General features: G+C 39.1%; 1 protein-coding gene across 1 annotated transcript in view; it reads right to left on the bottom strand.

The window, feature by feature from the left end:
• Positions 1 to 5818: 5818 nt before the first annotated feature.
• The window catches only part of LOC126456486 (uncharacterized), a 319255-nt gene continuing 301004 nt past the window's right edge, over positions 5819 to 24069 (bottom strand). Inside the window, exons 12-14 of the mRNA XM_050092237.1 lie at positions 23095 to 23235; positions 11770 to 14022; positions 5819 to 5983 (exon numbers count right to left, since the gene is read on the bottom strand). Coding sequence (XP_049948194.1) covers positions 13749 to 14022; positions 23095 to 23235 — 415 coding nt within the window. The 3' untranslated portion in view covers positions 5819 to 5983; positions 11770 to 13748. The remainder of the gene's footprint in view (positions 5984 to 11769; positions 14023 to 23094; positions 23236 to 24069) is intronic.

Genomic DNA, 24069 nt, shown 5'->3' with positions numbered 1-24069 from the left:
TTTTCAATGATCTCATGAAACTACTTATTCTGCTCTTTTACAAATGGATCCATTTTAGCTAAATCCCCTCTCTTTTCTTCAGCCAGTTGGGGTTAAGAAAGTAGTGTTTCCAGCTCCACATCAGAAGGCTTCAGGCTCCTTTTCCTTGAGCTGTTCAACTGGATTGATATTTGACCAAACGTACAGTACATGTATCCATTCAGCAGTCTCGTCAAACATGATTTTGAAGTCTGTGAAATTCATATTTTTCAGCAGCTGACGTAAAGTAGAAAAACTCTTTTTCTTGCATAACCAGCGATGAAGCTTATAAAATTTTTCGGAATTTCACACACAATTAGCCTCTTTGGTTTCTCAATGCATGTAAAATCACCATAAACTTCTGTTCATGTTTGTGCAAAGTAAACCTTTGCTGTTAGGTAAGTAAATAGTTCCATGCAAGTAGTTAACTGTAATCTCATAATAAGAACGATCATTGTTGTCTAAACAAAAGTCGTTCCTGTATTAAATTAAACGCATTAACATACTTTAACATTACTTACATTGATTCTAAGGTGTATAATAAACTTTAAAACGACAGTCAAGGTCTACCTGGTGTTTGGGAGCCTCTTTTGCTGAACTACAATACTACCTTTTCGATCATATTCCTTTCCTTCACTGCATGGTTCCTTCCTATCACTTTATGCACTAACTTCTCCTCTCTTCCTCCATTTTGGTGCAGTTTTCGTTTCCATTTTGCAATATTCTGTATTATTTAGATGTAATTATTTCAGCATTGCCCTTTTCTGCAAACAAAGCACAGAGCTACTTCATTTGTCAGCAATTCAGACAAGTGCAAGCGAAGACATTAACAAAGAGCTGGTGCATGACTCTTTATTTGAACATCAATGTTGGTCTTTGACATGAGTGTCATCTTTAGACCACTGTAAACACTGTTTCCCACTGTTCTCGCGCTTGTTTCAGAATATATGTTATTGGTCTTAGCTTTTACAGTGCAATTTCACCAGTAACTCAAATTTTCCTTCTTTGGCGCTTGACCCGCTATTTACTTACATGCTACAATTACTCACCAGTAGGCTAAATTCCAACACTTGTGATAGGTTTGTCACACATCTACTGGGAACACTCGTTCGCACTGTGCCCACATTAACTAAAGTAAAAATAAAAATTTAAATCAACTAAGCTCTTTACATAGCCTTCACTGACCTAAACTAGAATACACTCTGGTTCTGTGCCTACAGGTTCTCTGTCGCTTGTTTCGGACAGATGTACAGTAATAAGTCACCCTATACTGTCTCTTAGGTCGTGGCCAAAAAATCAACTTCTACATGTCTTATGCACATCACCCAGTCATGCTGAGTAACTTTTCCAGAACATCAAGTGTTACTTGCTCCACATCAGCAAGTTTAAAAGCAGCCACGTCTCGTTATCCTAGGCCCATATCAGCTCAATAGGAGTACAGTGGCAGCGATGAAGCGCCATATGTATAACTTGGTGTTTCAATTAGTTTTCCAGTTGGCTAATTAAATATTGAATAATGCATGACACCTTTCAAATGATGTGATTCAAATACAACTTTAAAATAGAAACACTACATTATTGTTTCTATTAAGTTAAAATGTGATGGAATATGACTTTTGGGAAGAAAAGGATTAACAAATATCATTCAAACTGTCAAATATGGATTATAACTGACGAAAACACGAAAACAGAAAGAAATACCAAACCTTTTGAATCTTTGTCTTTCACACACATTTAATTCATTATGCAAAGTAAGAATTAAACATGAAGAAGATGTTTGTAGCTCAGACACAAGGAAGAGGAAATGATTTTTGGATACTAAGAGCCAAAAATGTCAACAAATATAGAAATGGCATCTGAGGTTTTAATCTGAAACGTTTCACCCAGCTACCTGAAGTGTAATGAATACTGTCAAAACTGTGAAAATTCTAACAGGTTGTCATCACAGTTCTGATGAGAAGAAAGCACAACAAACCATGTAAGAAATTGTAAAGAATGCAAATAGAGAGACAGAAAGAGGTAGGAAGGAGATAAGCTATGTGGAGCTGAACAAGGAAGTAATGAAATTTAAAACACAGAGGAAAGAAGAGTCCTGACAGTGGAGTAATAAGAGGTGCAGCAAATTCAATAAAATAAAATTTAATACTTTTTGAATAGTTGGTTGAGTGCTCTTACTTTAATGTCATACTTCAGTTTTCTACTCTTCTCAAGTTTTCCTGTCGGTGTGGGCTCTCATTTATTGAAGGGTAATTGCTGCCTTGCTTCCTCTTTCCATATTTCTAAGGTTTCTGTTAATGTGTTTATAAAAATTCTTGGTTTCAAAAGAGCTTTAGATTAACTGCTTGTCTTAAAATGAATCTATTTTGGAAAGACTAATTTACACAGAAAATTCTTCATAAAGCTGTCAGAGTACTGCAGAATCACTACACAATATCTCCCACAAAAATAGAAAACGTTTGTTTCCAAAATAACTAACATTATGTTCTGTGGTTAATTTGAGTAGTTTGATTGTGTAGTGTCACAAAAAAACTGTTAGATTATGGTTTTATCATTGACATTCCCTTTGTCTATATACAGCCTGAATCAGTTATATTACCTTCAAAGCACTATAACTTAATTATATGATTCTATGCAAGGGCAGAAGTTGTAGGAGTATCAATCTTCGCATCGCATGCAAATGTGAAGCAGTTACATGAGCGATAGCAAAGGTGTTTCCCTCCACATTATTAACAGTATTAAAAGTCATCTCATTCATGAATTGTAGTTGAGATTTAGTCATGAATTATACCTGTGGCCTAAACTGCAAATAATTCAGAAGTTTTAATTGTCAGATTTACACCTTGCAAAATAAATTCTGTTCCCATTCAGAATAAAATATGTTACATTTAAACAGCACATGCCATTGATGCATTTTTTGTGTCTCAATTATTATTAATTTAATTTTTATTGCAAAATGTGGATCTCTCCAAGGAAGATTATTCTGTCAAACTTTCATGTCATTTTAAAGGAATTTATTCACTAAAAGGAGCAATACTTAATGAAATTTCCTTTTATCAACTATTATTCATACATTAAGAAATTCAGGGGTGTATTGACTGTCATCAGTCTTTATGATGTTAAATGAAGAGATGTTTGAAATTGTACTTAATATTTGCAGCAGAAGGGAGTTCATATAGTTTGTTATTTAAAACATATTCAACATTCTAGTAGTTTCTTTTTGTGGTAGGACTTCGTATTCATGGCCACAGTATTCTTTCTAACATCAATAAATATCTTAGACAGTAGTGTTCATTGAGATAGTTGTAAACACATAACGTCCAGCTAATAATATAGTTGACTTTAGCCTTTAACGTGTTGGCAATAATTTGTCTAAAGTAATGAACACTTACAAATTACAAATTTTCAAAATAACTTCACAGTATATGAAACTCCTTTTTTAATCATAAATTAGAAAGTAAACTAAACTGGTATAAAATTAAATGTAATTACATTACATTTTGTTAGACACATAATGTATGTTTGTTGAATGTGTGTAAAGAGATGCACAGTTAGTTGTAGTGACTGTGCAAAGTGAAATATCCTAAATTTATTTTTGACAATAAAAGTATTACTTTTAATTCCATAAATATTACTCAGCATTAATTTGTATTCATCGTCAATAATGTTTGCTGATGCAGATGACTATGTAGATTCTTCACTTTATTTGCATTTTGTTTGATTAAAGTATTACCGTTAGTAAAATCTATACTTTTTAAAATTGACTTTCACTCTTTGATTTGTAATGTACCATAACAGGAAAAAGCAAACCAATAAAAAATGAGTGTAGGCAGTCATTTTACACAAAAAACATAGTATATCACTTAGAAGCAGACAAATTACTTATCATAGTAATTGATGTGTTGCTCTATCACAGGTTTTCAGGCTTTCCTTTTTTAATAAACGCTTACTGAATAACATTCCATAACATGAATTGCCATTTGCTGTAACCACTATTTTCTTAAAACCTCTTGGCCTTAAATATTGATGCCAGTGGCATCACAAAACTTTTCCTCCTAAAAGGAGAGGTACCTTCTTTTAAGATTACACATGTATTAGCTTTATTTATCCACTCGAATTTCAGTGTATTGTACTGACTTCCTTACATCAAAGAATGTATGTACAGCCACTGCGACTACTTTAACCTTACTGGTAGGCATAGACCATGAATAAGTGGCTGACTGGTTTATTTGCCATGCAAATAGTGAAGGGTAAAAATTATTCAGTTCTACATGATATGCAAAACTTGGTGATGTATTTGATCTGCCTTCTTACAGATAATCATTTCCAGTCCTTCCATCAGACAATATATATTATATAAGAAAACTGTGAATACTTACTGAAGGTTGAGTAAGAGTTGTTTTGTGACCTATACACAGTTGTTGCATGTGGTTTATTTGGTTGTTTCATTTAAAAAGTATGACATGATTGCACATGCAGATATATATCCTTACTCTATCTTTTTAATGTGCCTTTAAGAAAAGGAAAACATGGATCTGTCAGTGATTGTAAACTGTGATGGAACAATGATATTACGGTATATTGAGAAAATTCAAGCCTGGAATAGGCTTATCAGAAATACATACATTAATGGTTCAGTATTAACTACTTTCTTCTTTACAAGACAATAAGTGAATGCTGGTTTGATATGCCACTTCTGTTTGAATATGTGTTGCAATTCAAGAAAAAATAGCATATGAAGTACACATGAAATAACATGTGAAGTACAGTTCACTGAAAATGATTTGTTGTAAAATGGAGTTTCCAAAAATTGATATATCTTGTTTGTCATATCATAGGGCAAAAGTATAATTGCTTCTGTAACACTCACCTTTTTACTTCACTTGAATGTAAACCAAATTTTGTTTATTCTCTAAACAAAAACAAGTGTAAATCTCTACCTTTTGACTGACTTCAACATGTCACAGAAATTCTATATTGAGGAAAACTGTGATACTGCAGTTGACAACAGTCTTCATACAGAGTGTAGTGTTAACTAAACATTTAACTTGCTTTTAGTTGATTGGTAACAAACAAAAAGAAAATTATGTGAGATCTGCACACAGTACATTGAATGTTTCATGTCCTGGCATGTATGGTAAGGTGAATAGCTGACCTCTTTTAAGTATCTTATATTCATAAGCCCATGAGTGTTAATTCCTAGTAGCATGCTATTATTCTAAGCTGTCTTCTTACCAATAATTGATTTTCATATTTCTCTTTTTTTCCAATCTTGTACACACATTTCAAAATGATCTTGTATTACATTAGTGTTTTTTAAGCGTACACTGAAAAATTTATTTTCAAAATATAACCTGTTGCTCATTTTCAAAGTGGCTCTAACTTTAAATTTGTGTTTTTTGGCCTAATACTGTCAATACCTTGTGCAACTGAAGCCTTAGAGTTAAAGATAGTTCCACAGTGTGATGTCTAAAGAGAAAAGAATATACAATACTTTATACATATTAGTCAATTTTCTGTGTGATCTTGACAGCAGCATTCTGTTCATAATTCAACAGATATACTCTAACTAATTCAAAATCATGTTGCATTGATCTGTAAAACCACAACAGTTTCTGTGTTCCTCCTACATTGCTAGAACCAAGCAGCATTGATAACACAACGATTCAATATCACAGCTTCTTTCCTTTACACTTATCTTCACTTTCAGCCATTTTTCATGTGATTTGTGATGTCCACTTTGAGTTTATAAAAGCAGTGTTTCCTAACGAGTTTGCAACTTTCTTATAAGTTCATTATTAGATGTAACCAACTTTTGCCACTCTCATTTGATGAAGTCAGATGAATTGTTGGACACTACAATAATGATTTGTCTTCTCTCAGTAAGAATTGGAATTCAACTGATGTAAATCAGAAGCAAGTGAGCCCATTTATTGCACTGGAGTAGTTTTGCCTTATAGAGAAGTTCCTGAAACATAAAGCATAAGAACATGGCAAACCGATATGAAAACTGAAATAAAACTTGCTGAACACTGGAGTTTTGGCATTTTATAAATATTTTAGGCAGTATGAGACAAAAAATAGATACTGAATATAAAAGATGAGAAATAATATAGGTAAAGCAAAATACCATTATTTCCAAACTGTGTGTGAAGTATTATTTATATCTGTTTTATTCTTCTGATCAAGCATAGATTGATACTTACATTGTTACGAAAGAATATTTGGCTATTTCACGTAATGTGTGTGTTAGTCCTCTGCAACCTTTCATGTTTAGGTCGCAAACTTCCATAAGCATTCTCACACAAAGACACTTGTAAAATCTATGACTTATGTTCGCTATTAATCAAATCTTCACAAGATTTCTATCAAATCAACGAAAATGTCGTTTGCCATGTTACAAGAATATAGCCCATTGTAATTCTGCCACTTAACTCAATGATGGATGCCAAATCTGATTTGCACTGTATGTCTCTTCATACATGTAAGACTTTATGAATTTTTAACCAACGAAAATTCCTTTCAATGTAAATTATAAAGAACGATAAATGACGTTGAGATAAAAACTGTCAAAACTCAGAGAACGTTTACCAATTATAAAAACTGTTTGCTCTAAACCTCTACACTCAGAAAGACATTTCTTGCTGAAAAATTTGTTTAATGAGCACTACAATAAGTATACCTTCTTTAAAATGAACTTCATTTAATTTATTAAAAACAGAAATACTTCTTTTAAGCATATGTTTGCTAAATCCTTTGTAGAGCAAAGTAACCTCAATAGACGCCCTCATCATGATGCCTTCCGAATCTATATGCACTTTTAAAACATTTTGAAGTCTGGAAAGCCTGTCAGGCAAGCTCATTACTAGATGTGGGGTGTACAGAACAGAAAATTTGTCATTAATTGTTTTTACCCTTAATCTATTGACAGTTCTTTCAAAATTGTCAGTAAACATTAACTATAATTTTTTGATAGTTATAAAGTGCCAATATATCCCACTTCATCATGTGTTTATGTATTATTCATGGTTTCATTTTTAAAGTAAAAACTACCATAACCAACGTAATATGGTCCTACATTTACTTAACAGCATGCTCACGTTATTTTCTTGTTACTGCTGCTTTCATTTCGACATCTATATTTTGTAAATATATAGACAGTGCTGCTAAAAACTTGAGACCCTTGGGGAAGCATGTTATCAGTGAACAAGATCTTTTCCTCATCTTTGAGGATGTTAACTGTTGTAGACCTATGGACAACTGTCTGAAAGATTTCTTCATGAATGACATTTTCTTTATTTCAGTAGTTTTTGTTACATTAAGTTCCCAGCAGTCATAGAATTTTGTTTTAATTTTTGTATAACATTTTCTGTCAACTAATTCACCATCCCAACATTTTTCCACTCCAGCTCGCGACTCTCTCTCTCTCTCTCTCTCTCTCTCTCTCTCTCTCTCTTTCTGTGTGTGTGTGTGTGTGTGTGTGTGTGTGTGTGTGTGTGTCTTGTTCACTTCTCACTCCCCTCTCATCCTACTCCTCACTCTCCTTCTTCTACTGTTTCTTATGTCTTTCATTCATATAGTTGATAATTATATTGAGTCCCTCTGGCTGATTATTATGTGAGCTTCCTCTTTTTGTGAATGAATGATTTATCTTTCTACATGACCTGAGAATTTTCCCTTGCTCTCTTCACAGACACATGTGGACATTATAGTTTTCCACTAATTCTGCTTTGAAGGTGGCCTATAATTGTGGCACAATAAGTTCTAATTCTAAATTAGGGGATTGAAGTAGCTACTACAAATATTAACTTCTTATCAGCATGTATGATCAAAAAATTTCCGTTTCTTAGTGTAGTGTGTGCACCTTATTTTCCCAGTTTCAAATTTGTTACCTCCATGATGTTGTCAATTATAATATACAAGCACACTATACCCCATGTGTTGTCTTTTATATCTTTAGTATGTAAGTGTAAAACAAGAAATTTGTTTAGCATTTCCTTTTCATTATCTCAACCATGAAGAAAGTACCATAACAAATAATATGTTTTGGATGCAAACTCATAGATATAAAATAGAGTTTTCTTCAGTAACTGCATAGAGCGATCTATCATTTTAAGATGATAACTACTGGGATATTGCTGAATTATATTGAAAGTAGTTTGGTAACTCTGTTACAAGCCAAACTGGGCAGAACTTTTAAGAAAGTCCTAAAGTCTATTTCAGGTGGTAGGGAAAAGCAATAAAAATGTAATGGGTGACAGATTAAGGGAAATTATAATTAAGAAAATATTCTTTCAAATTGGGATATGTATTATTTCATTACATATAGGTACTTAATTTTTCCTGAGACACCCAGTTGTATTTCAGAGCATACAGCTATTTAGTTCTTTTTGGGCTCACTCTGCTACCTAATTTGAGCCAACAGTTAGTAGTATAGTTTCACGAGTATACCTCTGTCATAAAAAGATATTTTTAAGTGACATTGTAGAAAGGTCGTCATCAAAAAGTTTATTCACTAATATGTGGCAAAACATATATATATAAGATCAACGTGAGAGACTTTAAACCATCTATCCTCTTGCTTAACTCTATTGCATAGAGCTAAGAGTAACTTTTTCTTCATAACTTTCATACCTCTTTACATACATCCTTTTCCCTCTTCTCACTTTCTGCTATAGAACAAAGACACTAGTTCTTAGAAGCTTACAATTATTGGATCCATGTCAGCTGTTGCTTTTTATTTGTTTTTCTTTTCATGTAAATATAACATTTATTTTGTAAATTCACTAAATCTACTCTTCTTTTCCTTTTTTTACTGCCCAGTTACATATGTTTGGTGCATTTGCAGATGAAATGTGAAAATATGCAGTTTGGCATATTCTTAGCTACGGTTTCACATAACATTAAACTAATTTTTTACTAGTGAAGCAATTTTGAATATTTGAATTATGAATCAGAGTTGCTGCTGTTGTGGAATTTAGAATAAGAAGAAAATATCAGTAGTGTAGGTCATGTGTACAAACCCTGAGATGAGTAACTCAGTATGATTTAGGTATGGTCAGATCTGTAAGCAATAGCTTGAGATGGTATCCCATGTTTTATTAAATCAAGTTCTAGGCTGATTTCCATCAGTTCATGTTCAGAAGATTATTGCAGTATTGATAAGTTATGAACTGCTGTATTTTTTTAAGTAGTAATGATTTTAGTAGATTTGCAACTGTGCAGGTATGCAATCCCTAGTGTGCCAAAATAGAATAAAATTGGGGATATAAGCAGGGCCTCCATACATCGTGGCTGGCTGTTTGTTTTAAACTAGATTTTATTTTTCGCTTATCCGTAATTTTTATGTCTGAAATTTTAGATGTCCCCATAATGTTTTAGGTATTTTTTCTCTGTCTTTGATTTAAAATATGATGGAATGTTAAAGTAATAAAGTATGATACATAGAATAAATCTGTATTTTATTATCAAATAGATATTTTCTTTTATCTTATCAATTTTAAGCCTCAGTAGCAAAATCGATTCCTACAATAACTGTCACACAGCAGCCTACAAAAATTAGCTGTAGCCACGTTTGTATACACATTTCATAAAACCTTATCATCCCAGTATATGTAACATTCATATAAGTTTTTTTCCAATTTACATATGAATTCTTACACATTCAGTATCTATTTACATCCTTTTGATATATCTCTAATTGGTTTCTTTATTTACTCTTTTCGCATTGAATGTATTTTCCTTGTTAATATTTTGTTTTGCTTTACAGAAGTCTTTTCAATTATCAGTCTACCTCTTTGCTTATATAATTTCTCTTCAGCTATTTCGTTAACTATGAGCTTTTCAGTTTCTGTAACTCTTATCTATTTTGCTACATCGATGTGTGACCATAGCGCATCACAACTGCACCTCAGTACTTCTTCTAATATTCCTCATAACCAAAGGCGAACATTCAGTTACATTTAATTGAATAAAACAGAGAATAATAGAAATTTTAACAATAATTTCTAAGGCATTTGCCAGATTTCGGAAATGATCGTATTTCTGCTGTGGGAGTTTCCCTAAGGCCAAAAATTGAAACTGAGTTAAATGATTCTTAGAAGTAAAAAAAAAAAATATCGTGTAACTACTTCCTCCCTTAGGGTAGACCGTTAGCTCAGAAGTTAATTTCTGCATTAACCTTAACTTTCATGGATGCACATCCGTTTCACCATGAGAAAAACAAATTCTTTGCTCTAAAAAAAACACATCATGGTCGTAATTTCCCTACAATTTGCTGATCAACACGAAGAGGAATACACTGTCTAACTGTGTGGGATCTGTAACAGGCAAGACTAACACAGACAGAGAGTGTATACATAGCAATGAGAGCTGCGTGTTCTTAGGCTTGTCTCACTGGGGAGACAGTATAAGAGATGTGTAAAAACATCTCAAAGAATGCGCTGGAATAAACATCATAAAAATCTCCAGAAAATGTCACGAACACGCTTACAGGTAGAAACTACGATTATTGTTCGATCTCTTTCATATCCACTCTGTAGAGAGCATAAACATAGACTAAGAAAATGCCTACATAGAGGCGAACTTAAAAATCCAAAATATGGTATGATTAAAAGTTACCTCTGTCACACCCTTTTAAGCGCCCAACTGAGCATAGAAATAGAGGTAGTTGTAGATGTGCTTGGGAGAGAGTAATTTTCTCTAAGGCATATTAGGTCTACAACTTTGCTTCCGCCGTTTTGCAGTAGATGGCAGTAGCGGCAAGTGGGGTTCGGGTGGTTGGTCATAGGTGTAATACAATAAGCTTAGGCATCTGTAAGCATATTGTCATAAAAATATTACACGATTTATGATTGCGTCACAAGGCCATTCTCGATAAAGTACGTCAACTTACGTAACCCATTTCTCGCCATTTGCGGGAAGTTTCAATTTTCTGCTTTAACATGAAGAAATCTGCGGCTGTGGCTCTTAAAATGCTGAAAAGACCAATGATGAGGGAACTATTAGTGGAAGAACATGCAGAGAATGTTTTCAAAGCCTTAAGGACGGTGATTTTGATGTCGAAGATCGGCATGGCGGTAGAAGACAGAACGTTTTCGTAGCTACTGAAACAGACTAAGACAGTCACAGGACATCATTATCGAAAGAAATCGAGCCCAGCACAGACTCACAAACGGCCACAATACAGCGATAGACACGTAAAGGCAATTTTGCAGCAGGACAGTGCTCGACACCCTTTCGCAAAACCCGTCGAAATATACAAGGAAACGTTGAAACGAGAAGTCCTGTCCTTCCCGCTATATTCTCCATACGTTGCTCTCTCTCTCCGAATACCACCTTTTTTGCTCAATGGCATACAGTCTGGCTCACCAGCACTTCCGATCATATGAACAAGGGCAAAATTGAATCGATTCATGGATCCCCACAAAGGACGCGCAGTTCTTCCGCCACGAGATTCGTATGCTATCTGAAATATGGGAGGCTGTAGTGCCAGCGATGGGCAATATTATGAATCATAATTTTTTTGTAAGTTTTTCACAATAAAGGCTCGAACTTCGAGAAAAAACGCCGGAAGCAAAGTTGTAGACTTAGTATGACGTCTACATTTACATCTACAGATTGTAAATAGGAACGTCGCTCAGTGCACGAGTGGTTACACGAACTTCAAAATGAATTCTTTTGTGGAGCAATTCACACACACTGTAAATGCTGATGACCTGGCATTGAAATTGGTGATGATACTTAGTTACTTACTGACATCCTCTTCCAGGATTCGGCTGCTGCCTGCCCTCTCTTCACGTGTCGACCAACGCCTCTTCTTCTGGTAGAAGGATATCTAAGGACAAGCTTCAGAATTCTATTGACCTCCATTCTAAAAATGTGGTTGCCACTCAACTACACTGTGTTTAAGTTGTGAGGTATTCTTTCACTGGGATTTTTGTCCTTTAGGGAGTACCCTTCCACTGACCTGAGGAACTATATTTCAGACGATTGCATTTTGTTCCGATAATTTGTTTTATTCACTTATTTTTCGGTTCTATATATCAATCTTGGCACAGCTATAACCTTCCAGAATTTAAGTTGAATCTGTTATCTTACGCTTCGATGCTGGCCGAATTGTTCCTCACACATAGTGAGATCGATGAAGCTTTTTCTTCACTTCGTCGTCATTCTTGAGATATGAATCACAACCGACGCAGATAAAACTTGATACTTGTCCTACTGGTTCACCGTCAATTATTGCCTCTAACTACCAATTTTCATTGTCTTGCCATAACTACTGTTTTTGTCCTGGATATCTGAACACTATTACTTTTATAAAAGATATTTAGCACATGTAATCATTTCCGAAAATTATCTTCTTCGTCCTGTAGAAAAGCATAGTATTTATAAGGGCCAGTCAAAAGGAAACGAGAAGATGAAAAAAGTATGTAAATCATTTATTTTATTTCAGAAGTAATCGGCATAACTGTTAACGTATCTATCCACTTTGAAATTGTCAATGCCATCATAGAAAGATGTTTGTGGCTGCCTACAGAACAATGATTGTACCTGAGCGTGCATCTCTTCATGTGGAGGAAATCGACGGCCATGAATATCTTACTTCAAGGCTCCAAAAATAGGGAAATGACAGGAGGAGAGTGTGCGTGTACTGCTGTGCGTTGCGCACTGTGTCCCAGAAAGTCAATGAGTAGCAGGTTGATGGACGGCATCATTCTGTTGCAGGGTATTACCCGCCCACATGTTGCCAAGGTTGTTTCGACTATGCTGCAGATGTTTCGCTGGAAAGCCCTTACACATCCTCCATACAGTCCCGATATCTCTCCAGATTTCCATATTTTTGGAGCCCTGAAGGAGGAAATTTGTGGTCGTCCATTTATTCCAGACAAAGAGACGCACACCTGGATACATTCATGATTCTGTACGAAACCGCATACATTTTTCTATAAAGGCACTGCCCGTTTTGGCTTACAGTCGGATAAATGTATTAACAGCTACGGCGATTACTTTTTAAACAATAAACACTTTACTTACTTTCTTCCATCTGTGGCATTTTCATTTAACTGCCCCTTATATGCACATACTGTTATTCCTTTTTGGTGGGATTTCTACCTACAGTAAATGTTGTTTTTATCTAGATGTGTACAGTAAATAAAATTTCAAAAATTTTCATTTCACTGTCCCTCCATGAACATGTGACTATGAGCCACATGAAAATGATTAGGCAACAACGAAGATCGTTGCCATATTACGAAAAACTGGACTGACCGATTCCTCTACACTTTTATATTTGTGGACACGTAAAGCGGGGACAAGAGAATCAATGTTCACAAACTCATAATTTTACTCAGTATTTCTAGAAATGTAAGGAATCTAATCTGCAAAAAGTAGATGAGATGGCTGTCAATCAGTTGTGAGATACCTCATCTCCAGTTTGTCTGCTTTAAATTCTTGCGTAAGTCTTTGATATACATCTACTGTCATATGTTAATACTTGTTGATATAGTTGTAAGTCACATTCCATACATTTGACCGTTGATCTGTAATAAGTTTCGATCCACTGCAAAAGAAACAAATGGCTTTGAATCTCTCATAGTTTTAAATAGTGTAGGTAATGAACGAGGACATGGTGCATTCTGCTCACTTGGAGAACTATTTCTTTCTCTTGTCTGAAGTCTGACGCTTGAGCACGCGTGACACACGGCAGTGCTAGTTGTTGCTGTGGACGGCGTTCAGTATCTGCTGATGGAGACAGAGCTGTTGGCCCCCTCACTGGAGAAGCTGGCCGAGGCGGACACAGCGGCATGCTCCTTGACTGGTGGGGCCACAGCTGCTGTAGCGGTGGTGGTGGTGGTGGTGGTGGTGGACGAGGACCGGCCCTGCGAGCTCCTGGCCGCCACCTTGTCAAGGTAGCAAGTGTCTGCAGGTAGCCACGACTGGAAGGTGGCCCACCACTTGGCGCGCAGCTGTGGTTCCCCGAGCACGAAGAACAGGAACAACACCAGCCTGCAGGCAAGGCGCGGTATCACGTCAGCACCGCACAAAAGAGTGTACCGTGTACTACACCAAGTGTCTTTTACACGAGCAGGGCCATACCGACGGTATGGCAAAATATTCCAGAGCACAGACACTGAGGAGGTGTAAATAACAATAAAACAAAGAGAGACAGCAACTGCGACATAATCGCGTGTACAAACAGTGACCCAATACTGTAAAATGCTTTTTTATTCCAGTCTCTGATCACAAATGAATTCTTTAGACGGTGACCAGTTTCAGTCTGTAATGACCATCTTCAGATCTAAAATATATAAATATATACACCTAGTGAGCAGTGTGCCTTTTAACATAAAACAACAATATGTATCACAATATACTGTCATACACTAGGGAAATGTACAGATAAAATTTGGTATAACGTACCTTTTTTACACAATGTCCTAAAGTGATACGGCCATAATGGCATCATCAAAACATATAAATAAAATCAGCATAGTATCGTCACATAGATCTAAGAAAAATAAGATGTAAAATAGGCCACATAGTACACATAGTGATTATTGCCAACTAGCTACTGAGGTACAGTAGCATCCAGAAACCTGTTTGCCTACACCCTTCCTAGATGACGCTACTGTGGGCTTGCTTATATGCAATCATCATTTACGCAAAAACATAATCTGATAAAAGCACATTAGATAAAACGCATGTAGAAGACTTATTAAAATTGATGACTATCGTAGAAACCAACTGTGATACATTAAAAGATGAATGCAGTTACCCATGTAAAATAATTAAAAGAAAATATATGAAGAGTAGAGGTCCGACCCTTTTTTATGGTGAATTTACGGTCAACAATTAATATAGCGTAATACATTGCCTGTGGCAACCTATAAATTACTTATGACAGATAAAATGTCTACATGACAACTGAAAAAAGGACAGATCAATGAACAGCGCCCTCTGTTGGGTTGGCCGCTAGGATCTTATGTAGGCGCGCACCAATTCATATGTTTTCTTTTAATAATTTTTCATGGGTAACTGCAGTCATCTTTTAATGCATGACAATTGGTTTGTATGATAGTCATCAATTTCAATAAGTCTTCCAAATGCATTTTATCTAATGTGCTTTTATCAGATTATGTTTCTGCGTAAATGATGATTGCATATAAGCAAGCCCACAGTAGCGACATCTAGGGAGGGTGTAGGCAAACAGGTTTCTGGATGCTACTGTACCTCAGTAGCTAGTTGGCAATAATCACTATGTGTACTATGTGGCCTATTCTACATCTTACTTTTTTTAGATCTATGTGACGATGCTATGCTGATTTTATTTATATGTTTTGACGATGCCATTATGGCCGTATCACTTTAGGACATGGTGTAAAAAAGGTACGTTATACCAAATTTTATCTGTACATTTCCCTGGTGTATGATAGTACATTGTGATACATATTGCTGTTTTATGTTAAAAGACACACTGCTCACTAGATGTACATATTTATATATTTTAGATCTGAAGATGGTCATTACAGACTGAAACTGGTCATCGTTTAAAGAATTCATTTGTGATCAGAGACTGTAATAAAAAAGCATTTTAAAGAGAGACAGTTGAACGGTTACCAGAATGATGTATGTGGGTTCTCCTACCCGTTGTGTTCCTGTCTTCTGCCTGGGAGACGAAGCCTTTCCCTCATTCCGTAACTAAAAACAGACACAACTGTCACATTGTAACTTCCTACAAGTACAGTAGTTATATTCTTAAGTGCCAAAGAAAATGGTTTACATGCGTATTCAAATACAGAGATATGTAAACAGGCAGAAGACGGCGCTGCGGTCGGCAACGTCTATATAAAACACGCATCTGTCGCAGTTGTTGGATCGGTTACTGACCCTGGAATGGCAGGTCATCAAGATTTAAGTGAGTTTGAACGTGGTGTTAGTAATCACTGCACGAGCGATGGGACACAGCATCTCCGAGGTAGCAATGAACTGGGTCTTTCCCCGTACGACTATTTCACGAGTGTACCGCGACTATCAGGAATCCGCTAAAACATCATATCTCCACCCGGAAAAAGATCCTGCAAGAATGGGACCAAAGATAACTAAAGAGAATCGTTCAAGGTTACAGAAGTGCAACCCTACCGAAAATTGCAGATTGCTGGGCCATCAACAAGTCTCAGCGTGCGAACCATTCAATGAAACATCATCGATATGGGCTTTCGGAGCCGAGGCTCCTGCCTGCATGACACCAAGCTTTACGCCTCACGTGGGCCCATCAACAGTGACATTGGACTGTTGATGAATGGAAACATGTTGCCTGGTCGGACGAGGTCGTTTCAAATTATATCGGGCGGATGGACGTGTACGGGTATGGAGACCTCATGAATCCATGGACTCTTCATGTCAAGAGGGAACTGTTCAAGCTCGTGGAGGCTCTGTTATGTATGGGGCGTGTGCAGTTGGAGTGATATGGAACCCCTGATATGTCTAGATACGACTCTGACAGATGACACGTACGGAAGCATCCTGTCTGATCACCTACATCCATTCATGTCCATTGCGCATTTCGACGGATTGAGCAATTCCAGTAGCACAACGTCCAGAATTGCTACCGAGGGGCTCCAGGAAGACTCTTCCGAGTTTAAACACTTCGCTGGCCACTAGACTCCCCAGACATGAAAATTACTGAGCATATCTTGTATGCCTTGCAACGTGCTGTTCGGAAGAGATCTTCACCACTTCGTACTCTTTCGGATTTTTGGACAGCCCTGCAGGATTCATGGTGGCGATTCCCTCCAACACTACTTCAGACTTTAGTCGAGCCAACGCCACATCGTGTTGCAGCACTTCTCTGTGCTCACGGGGGCCCTACACAAGATTAGGCAGGTGTACCAGTTTCTTTGGCTCTTCAGTGTACGAATGTGTGGCATCTCCTCCTTCAGCCGAGTCCGAACGGACACCACGCAGAATTCACTGCTGTGAGGAGAAAGGAAAGGATCTGATGATATCAGCTACAGCAAAACCTTGTGCGGAATCAACAGCGAAGAGTGAAAATACGTGCTGGACCAGGACTCGGAAATGTGATGTCCTGCTTACTAAGCAGTTGTATTAACCACTGCTCCATATGGACACAGTGTTTATCGCAATTGTGTGGACTATCTCGTCACGCTCCGGCCGGGGTGGCCGAGCGGTTCTAGACACTACAGTCTGGAACCCCGCGACCGCTACGGCCGCAGGGGCATGGATGTGTGTGATGTCCTTAATTTAGTTAGGTTTAAGTAGTTCTAAGTTCTAGGGGACTGATGACCTCAGAAGTTAAGTCCCATAGTGCTCAGAGGCATTTGAACCATTTCTTTTTATCTCGACATGCTCCCCAGTCGACTCATATTCCCATTTAGCGCCACCTATTCACAATCTCTGTCCATGTCCACCATGCTCGCTAATTTGAGATTGCCGCTGAATACCGAATGTAAATGTGCAAGCACACTGAATGTTGTTTATTCATTGCCCGTAAAGACGAATCAGTTAGATGAATGTGTGGCGTCTGGATTCACGTAACTTATTCGCGTCGATGGGCTATGAATCCTTAACCTTCGTTCAGGTGGACATTTACGTCCGACCTCCAGCGGAAATCTAAAAATAACGAAAGTGGAGGACACTGACAGGGACGGCAGATAGGTGGCGCTAGGTGAGATTATGGGTCAGCTGGGGAGCCGAGATAGTCTGCACAATTGCCATAGGCACTGTGTCCGGGTTCAACTGCCTAGTAAGCAGGAGATCACAGGTCTAAGTCTCAACCAGACACACATTTTGACTCGCCGCCGGTGATTTCGAACAAAGTCCCGATTCAACTAGTAGCATCAGTTCCTTCCCTTTGCTTTCTACCCCATGCACCTACAGTTTACATAATCCTACAGAAGCATCAAAGAAACTTCTGCTACCAAATATACACACATCAAAAAAAGTTTTGCATCGCCCCAGTTCCCAGAACTCCAGACTGTGGACATTGTATCACAGACACAGTCCCTTTGACTGTTCAGATATATCACAAAACCCGTCCAAAGATGTAAACAACCATGCATGAGCAGCGCCTATTAGACGGAGGGGGTCCGACAGCCGATCAGTTCCAGTCATTCCACCAGGAATGAGGTACACAGCTCGTGTTGTCTGTAGAACAATCATGCCTAGACGGTCAATACCGCGGTTCGATAGCGTCCGCAATGTTACCTAGTGCCAGGAAGGGCTTTAATCACGGGAAGTGTCCAGACCTCTAGGAGTGAACCAAAGCGATGTTGTTCGGACATGGGGGAGATACAGAGAGACAGGAACTTTGGATGACATGCTTCGCTCAGGCCGCCCAAGGGCTACGGCTGCATTGGATGACCGCTACCTACGGATTATGGCTCGGAGAAACCCTGACAGCAACGCCACCATGTTGAATAATGCTTCCCGTGCAGTTTGAGTCGTGTTACGACTCAAACTGTGCGCAATAGACTGCATGATGCGCAACTTCAATCCCGACGTCCATGGCGAGGTCCAGCTTTGCAACCATGACCCCATGCAGCGCGGAACAGATGGGCCCAACAACAAGCCCAATGAACCGGTCAGGGCTGGCATCACGTTCTCTTCACCGATGAGTGTCGCATATGCCTTCACCCGGAAAATTGTCAGAGACGTGTCTGGAGGCAACCCGGTCACGCCGAACGCCTTAGACACACTGTCCAGCGAGAACAGCACAGCGATATTATGTTGGGCCGACGTACACCGGTGGTTGTCATGGAAGGCGCCGTAACGGCTGTACTATACGTGAATGCCATCCTCCGACCGATAGTGCAACCATATCGGCAGCATACTGGCGAGGCATTCGTTTTCATGAGCGACATCGTCCACATCTTGAGAACGACTTCCTTCAGGATAACGACATCGCTCGACTAGAGTGGCCAGCATGTTCTCCAGACATGAACCCTATCGAACATGCCTGGGATATATTGAAAAGAACTGTTTGTGGACCATGTGACCCACCAACCACTCTGAGGGATCTACGCAGAATCGCCGTTGAGGAGTGGGACAATCTGGACCAAAAGTGCCTTGATGAACTTGTCGATGCCATGACAAATACAGGCACTCATCAATGCAAGAGGACGTGCTACTGGGTATTAGAGGTACCGGTGTGTACAGCAGTCCGGACCACCACCTGTGAAGGTCTCACCGTATGGTGGTACAACATGCAATGTGCAGTTTTCATGAGTAATAAAAAGGGAGGAAATGATATTTATGTTGATCTCTATTCCAGTTTTCTGTACAGGTTCCGGAATTCTCGGAACCGAGGTGATGCAACTTTTTTTTTTATTTGTGTATGTCTATTGTTATAAAGTCTGGTATGCCAACAGTGCTTATGGTGAACAAAGTTGTTGCCTTCACAGGTCACTCAGGTTCAACAATGTATTTCTTGCTGCCATTTTACTGTTGCATTGCAGGATCTCAAACGTAGGCGAGCGGATACTAGAGCAAATATGCCAGTTGTCTGAAGGCTCCCGATTTCCGCAGTGTGAGAGCTGGAATAAGACGCTATGGTAGAAGAAGGAAGCAAAAAGATGAAGTTGATGAGTAATTATTTGTCTCTCTGTTATTGCTTTTATTGTTCGCAAGTTTCGGTTGATACGATCTGCTGTGTAAATAAAAAGAACTCACGACTAAGTCTTCTGCGGCGAGTAATAATATTAGATAATGTAGCCATAATTAATTTTCCGTCTGCAGCGGAGTGTGCTGATATGAAACTTCCTGGCAGATTGAAACTGTGTGCCGAACCGAGAGTCGAACTCGGGACCTTTGCCTTTCAATGGCAAGTGCTCATCCTCGGGGATTTCTACAGAACGAATTTTCCTCTCTTCAGCTCAGTTATTACAACAATCGCCCGCGAAGTGCAAAGGGCCCGAGTTCGATTCTCGATCTCTCACATAGTTTTAGTCTGCCAGGAAGTTTAATATAACAGGAGATAGTCAAATGGTTCAAATGGCTCTGAGCACTATGGGACTCAACTGCTGTGGTCATAAGTCCCCTAGAACTTAGAACTACTTAAACCTAACTAACCTAAGGAGAGCACACAACACCCAGAGGAGATAGTCGTTGTCCTTATAGACAGCTATACTCTGTTCGTCTACATTAAAATTTCCTATAAACAAAAGTACGCTCCAAGATTACTGCATAACTGTTCGCTCTGCCTTTCGTCATCGGCTGCATTCCTCAAGCATCTGGCGTCGTAAGATCACTGCAAGTGGGTCTTAATTCCGCGTTAGGTATTTTAGTGTCACTCTAGTGCGAACGGAAGTCTAACCTATATGAATGCATCGAAAATCTTATTATTTCTGCTAATCACTTTGCTATATATTTAACTTAGGTAAGTATTACATAAAAACTCACTGGTTAGTCGGTTTCGCTGAGCTTCACATTCATTAAACCAATTTTTAAAATTAATCGAAACTTGTTAAACATGCGATAGCTATTCGGTGGGGGAGGAGGGCGGGAAGGGGAGGAGGCGAAGTTTTGGAGTGTCTGCAAGGGCGCAGGGTCTTCTCGGTACTGTTCTGAACGTGTTCGAATTTCTTGTTTCACTCGTCTCCGTGTAGGAAACGAGTCTACTGCAGCGCCGCTGGAGAACCATTCAGGCACTGAGATTCACTTGCTACGTGTGACCATTTGTTTCTCCGTGCGACATCGCCGGAATCACGTGTCTGCATGGAGGCGGCTGGTGGGCAGTTTGGCGTCAGTACATACACTGACGGTGGATTCACAATAGGGGTCGAGAGAATGCTACAAACCAGAAAGGAACGTCACCGTCAAATGGTGGTGTGTTCACTCTAGATGAAATGTGAATATAATGTAACTTGCTTTGTCCAGTACTGAATGCTGAACGCTGAAGGAGCCGCCTGTTTAAAAAATTTGAGACCCTAGTAACAGAATTACGGACGTAATAATGACTCTAGAGTTTATTAATGACCTAAGCGAAGTTCATAATGGAGATCTTGCATTAGGTCATGTGGTAAATCGTCCAAATTGCTAAGTAGTGAAAGAATAAGCAAAGTGTCACCCAAACGTTTCACAACATCAACATATGATTGCTTGAGAAGACATATATGGACAAACAATATGTGGAAGGAAATATATTTCACCTTTTTACTTCCATTTTTTTGTTCTGTTTTCTATTTAAATTCCAAAGAACGTTAATATTTACAGCACGCCAGCAACAGAGAACACACAAGGCACACAAGATGAAGAAACCATAAATAGCAAGAAAACATGACACATCTAACATTTGACAAGATACACAATAGGTAACATCATGAGAAAAGAATGTAAAAATGAAGCATACAAACCAACAACACACAAAAGAAAAGATTAAAAATACCCAACACCACGATAGATAAATACAAGAAAGGAGGCATACGCCAGATAACGTGTAAAGGCTGTGATTCTATATGCATTGGACAGACGTGTAGAAATTTCAGGATTAGACACTCAGAATATGTACAGCAATGAAAAGTGACTGCACTTTTGAGAACGCTTTGCCTTGCAGCGCTGCGCCTTGCAGTTCCGTCCCCGCGTAGAGCGTTCTGTCTCATACGATTTCACGTAAATAACACTGAATCGCCAAAGAAACTGCTACAGATATAAGTATTCAGATACAGAGGTATATAAACGGGCAGAATACGGCGCTGCGGTCGGCAAGGCCTATATAAGACAATAAGTGTCTGTCGCAGTTGTTAGGTCGGTTACTGGTGCTATAATGTCAACTTATCAAGATTTAAGTGAGTCTGAACGGGGTGTTACAGTCGGCGAACGAGTGATGGGACACAGCATCTCCGAGCTAGCGGTGAAGTGGGGATTTTCCCGTACGACCATATCAGGAATCCGGTAAAACATCAAATCTCCGATATCACTTTACCTGGAGAAAGGTCCTGCAAAAACGGGACCAACGACGACTGAAGAGAATCGTTCAGGTTGACGGAAGTGCAACCCTTCCGCAAATTGCTGTAGATTTCAATGCTGGGCCATCAACAAGTGTCAGCGTGCGAACCATTCAACGAAACATCATCGATATGAGCTTTCGGAGCCGAAGGCCCACTTGTGTAACCTTGATGACAGCACGGTACAAAGGTTTACGCCTCGCCTGGGCCTGTCACACCGACTTGGACTGGTGATGAATGGAAAGATGTTGCCTGGTCGGACGAGTCTCGTTTCAAATTGTATCGAGCGGATGGACGTGTACGGTATCGAGACAACCTCATGAATCCATGGACCCTGCATATCAGTGGGGGACTGTTCAGGCTAATGGAGGTTCTCTAATGGTGTGGGACTTGTTCAGTTGGATTAATAATGGACTCCTGATACCTCTATATACCACTCTGATACGTGACACGTAAATAAGCATCCTGTCTGATCACCTGCATCAATTCATGTCCATTGTGCATTATGACATACTTGGGCAATTCCAGCAGGACAATTCGACACACCCCACGCCCGGAATTGCTACAGAGTGGCTCCAAGAAGACTCTACTGAGTTGAAACACCTCCGCTGGCAACCAAACTCCCCAGACATGAACATTAATGAGCAATTCTGGGATGGCTTGCAACGTGCTGTTCAGAAGAGATCTCCACCCCCTCTTACTCTTACGAATTTATGGACAGCCCTGGAGGACTGATGGTGTCAATTCCCTCCAGCACTACTTCAGACTTTAGTCGAGTCCACGCCACGTCGTGCTGCGGCACTTCTCCGTGCTCACGGGGGCCCTACATGAGGTTAGGCAGGTGTACCAATTTGTTTGGCTCTTCAGTGTGTATTTGGTTGCGTCGCGCCGCGGTGCTCTGCTGCAGTGCAGTTCCTCTGAGTCCGAGTTAATCTTTAGGATTAAGAGCCGCGATACCGAAGGCCCGGTATAACAACATCAGGGAACAACCTTTACGTGCAACTTGTGACGTAGTCGCGTAGATGGAGAGTGGTGACACTCCAGCTCGTTCATCAGTTAGCCGACGGAGTGTATGTACGTGGTGCAGTGGGCTGCGTGTGTGGGTGAGCATACTCACCCGTGCGGCGTGGCTGTGATGCAGAAGAGGTAGGCGAGCCACAAGGTCCTAGCGGGAGGTCCGAGCGCCCACGGCACGCCCAGCAGGAAGAACAGCATCACCGCCGTCATCAGCCGGCGCCGCAGCATCGACGGCCCGTGTCTGCGCACACACCCGTACACGTGAGAGCTTCACATGACGTACAGCCACTGGAATTACACATAGCTGCAAAGCACTGCGTCAGCAGTCCATTAGTCTCAGTAAAACGTAAACGACAAGGACGTTGTGAAATTTAAAAGCGCTCCTGGTGTAGAGATTGTTCCGTGAAAAATTTGGAAATCTGTGGTAAGTTCCTATGGGACCAGATTACTTACACACTACTTAATCAAAATTAAACTATACGCTAAGGATAGCACACACATCCATGCTCGAGGGAGGACTCGAACGTCCGGTGAAAGGAGCCGCGCGAACCGTGGCAACGCCCCTAGTCCGCGCGGCTACATTGCTCCGTGAAATTTCGAGTGAACTGCAGGATGTTTATATCTTGCTGCACGATATTTTTTCGCACAGTCTTCTCTCCATCTTCAGGTGTACGAGGTGTCTTTAAAAAAAAAAAATAAATAAATGAAAATTGCTGTCTCAGCTTCATTGCTTCTTGTACAACTTTTAAGCACTGTCCCCTTCAAAACAGTCCTCTAGTAACGAGTCATCCTCCTCTACCATTACCTTTTTTATAGAAATAACTGATGCCATGTATACTATCAATTCTTGCATAGGTTAAAATTGTCTCAGCTGTTTCACTAAAAGAATTCAAATGATTTTGTGTACGATGTATTCTATTTCAGACTAAAATGTATAAAAAAGAAATTAATATATTATAATCGATATGCACTAACAGTTAAAATTGCTCTTCTTCTGAAAATATTTTAAATTACGAAAATATCTGGTATATTTAAAATTCATATTATTAATTACACAATCAAAAAAATGGTTCAA

Source organism: Schistocerca serialis, chromosome 2 (assembly GCF_023864345.2).
Source record: "Schistocerca serialis cubense isolate TAMUIC-IGC-003099 chromosome 2, iqSchSeri2.2, whole genome shotgun sequence".
Classification (NCBI taxonomy): domain Eukaryota; kingdom Metazoa; phylum Arthropoda; class Insecta; order Orthoptera; family Acrididae; genus Schistocerca; species Schistocerca serialis.
Note: the sequence above shows the minus strand (reverse complement) of the source record. Positions and strands in the feature narration are given on the sequence as shown.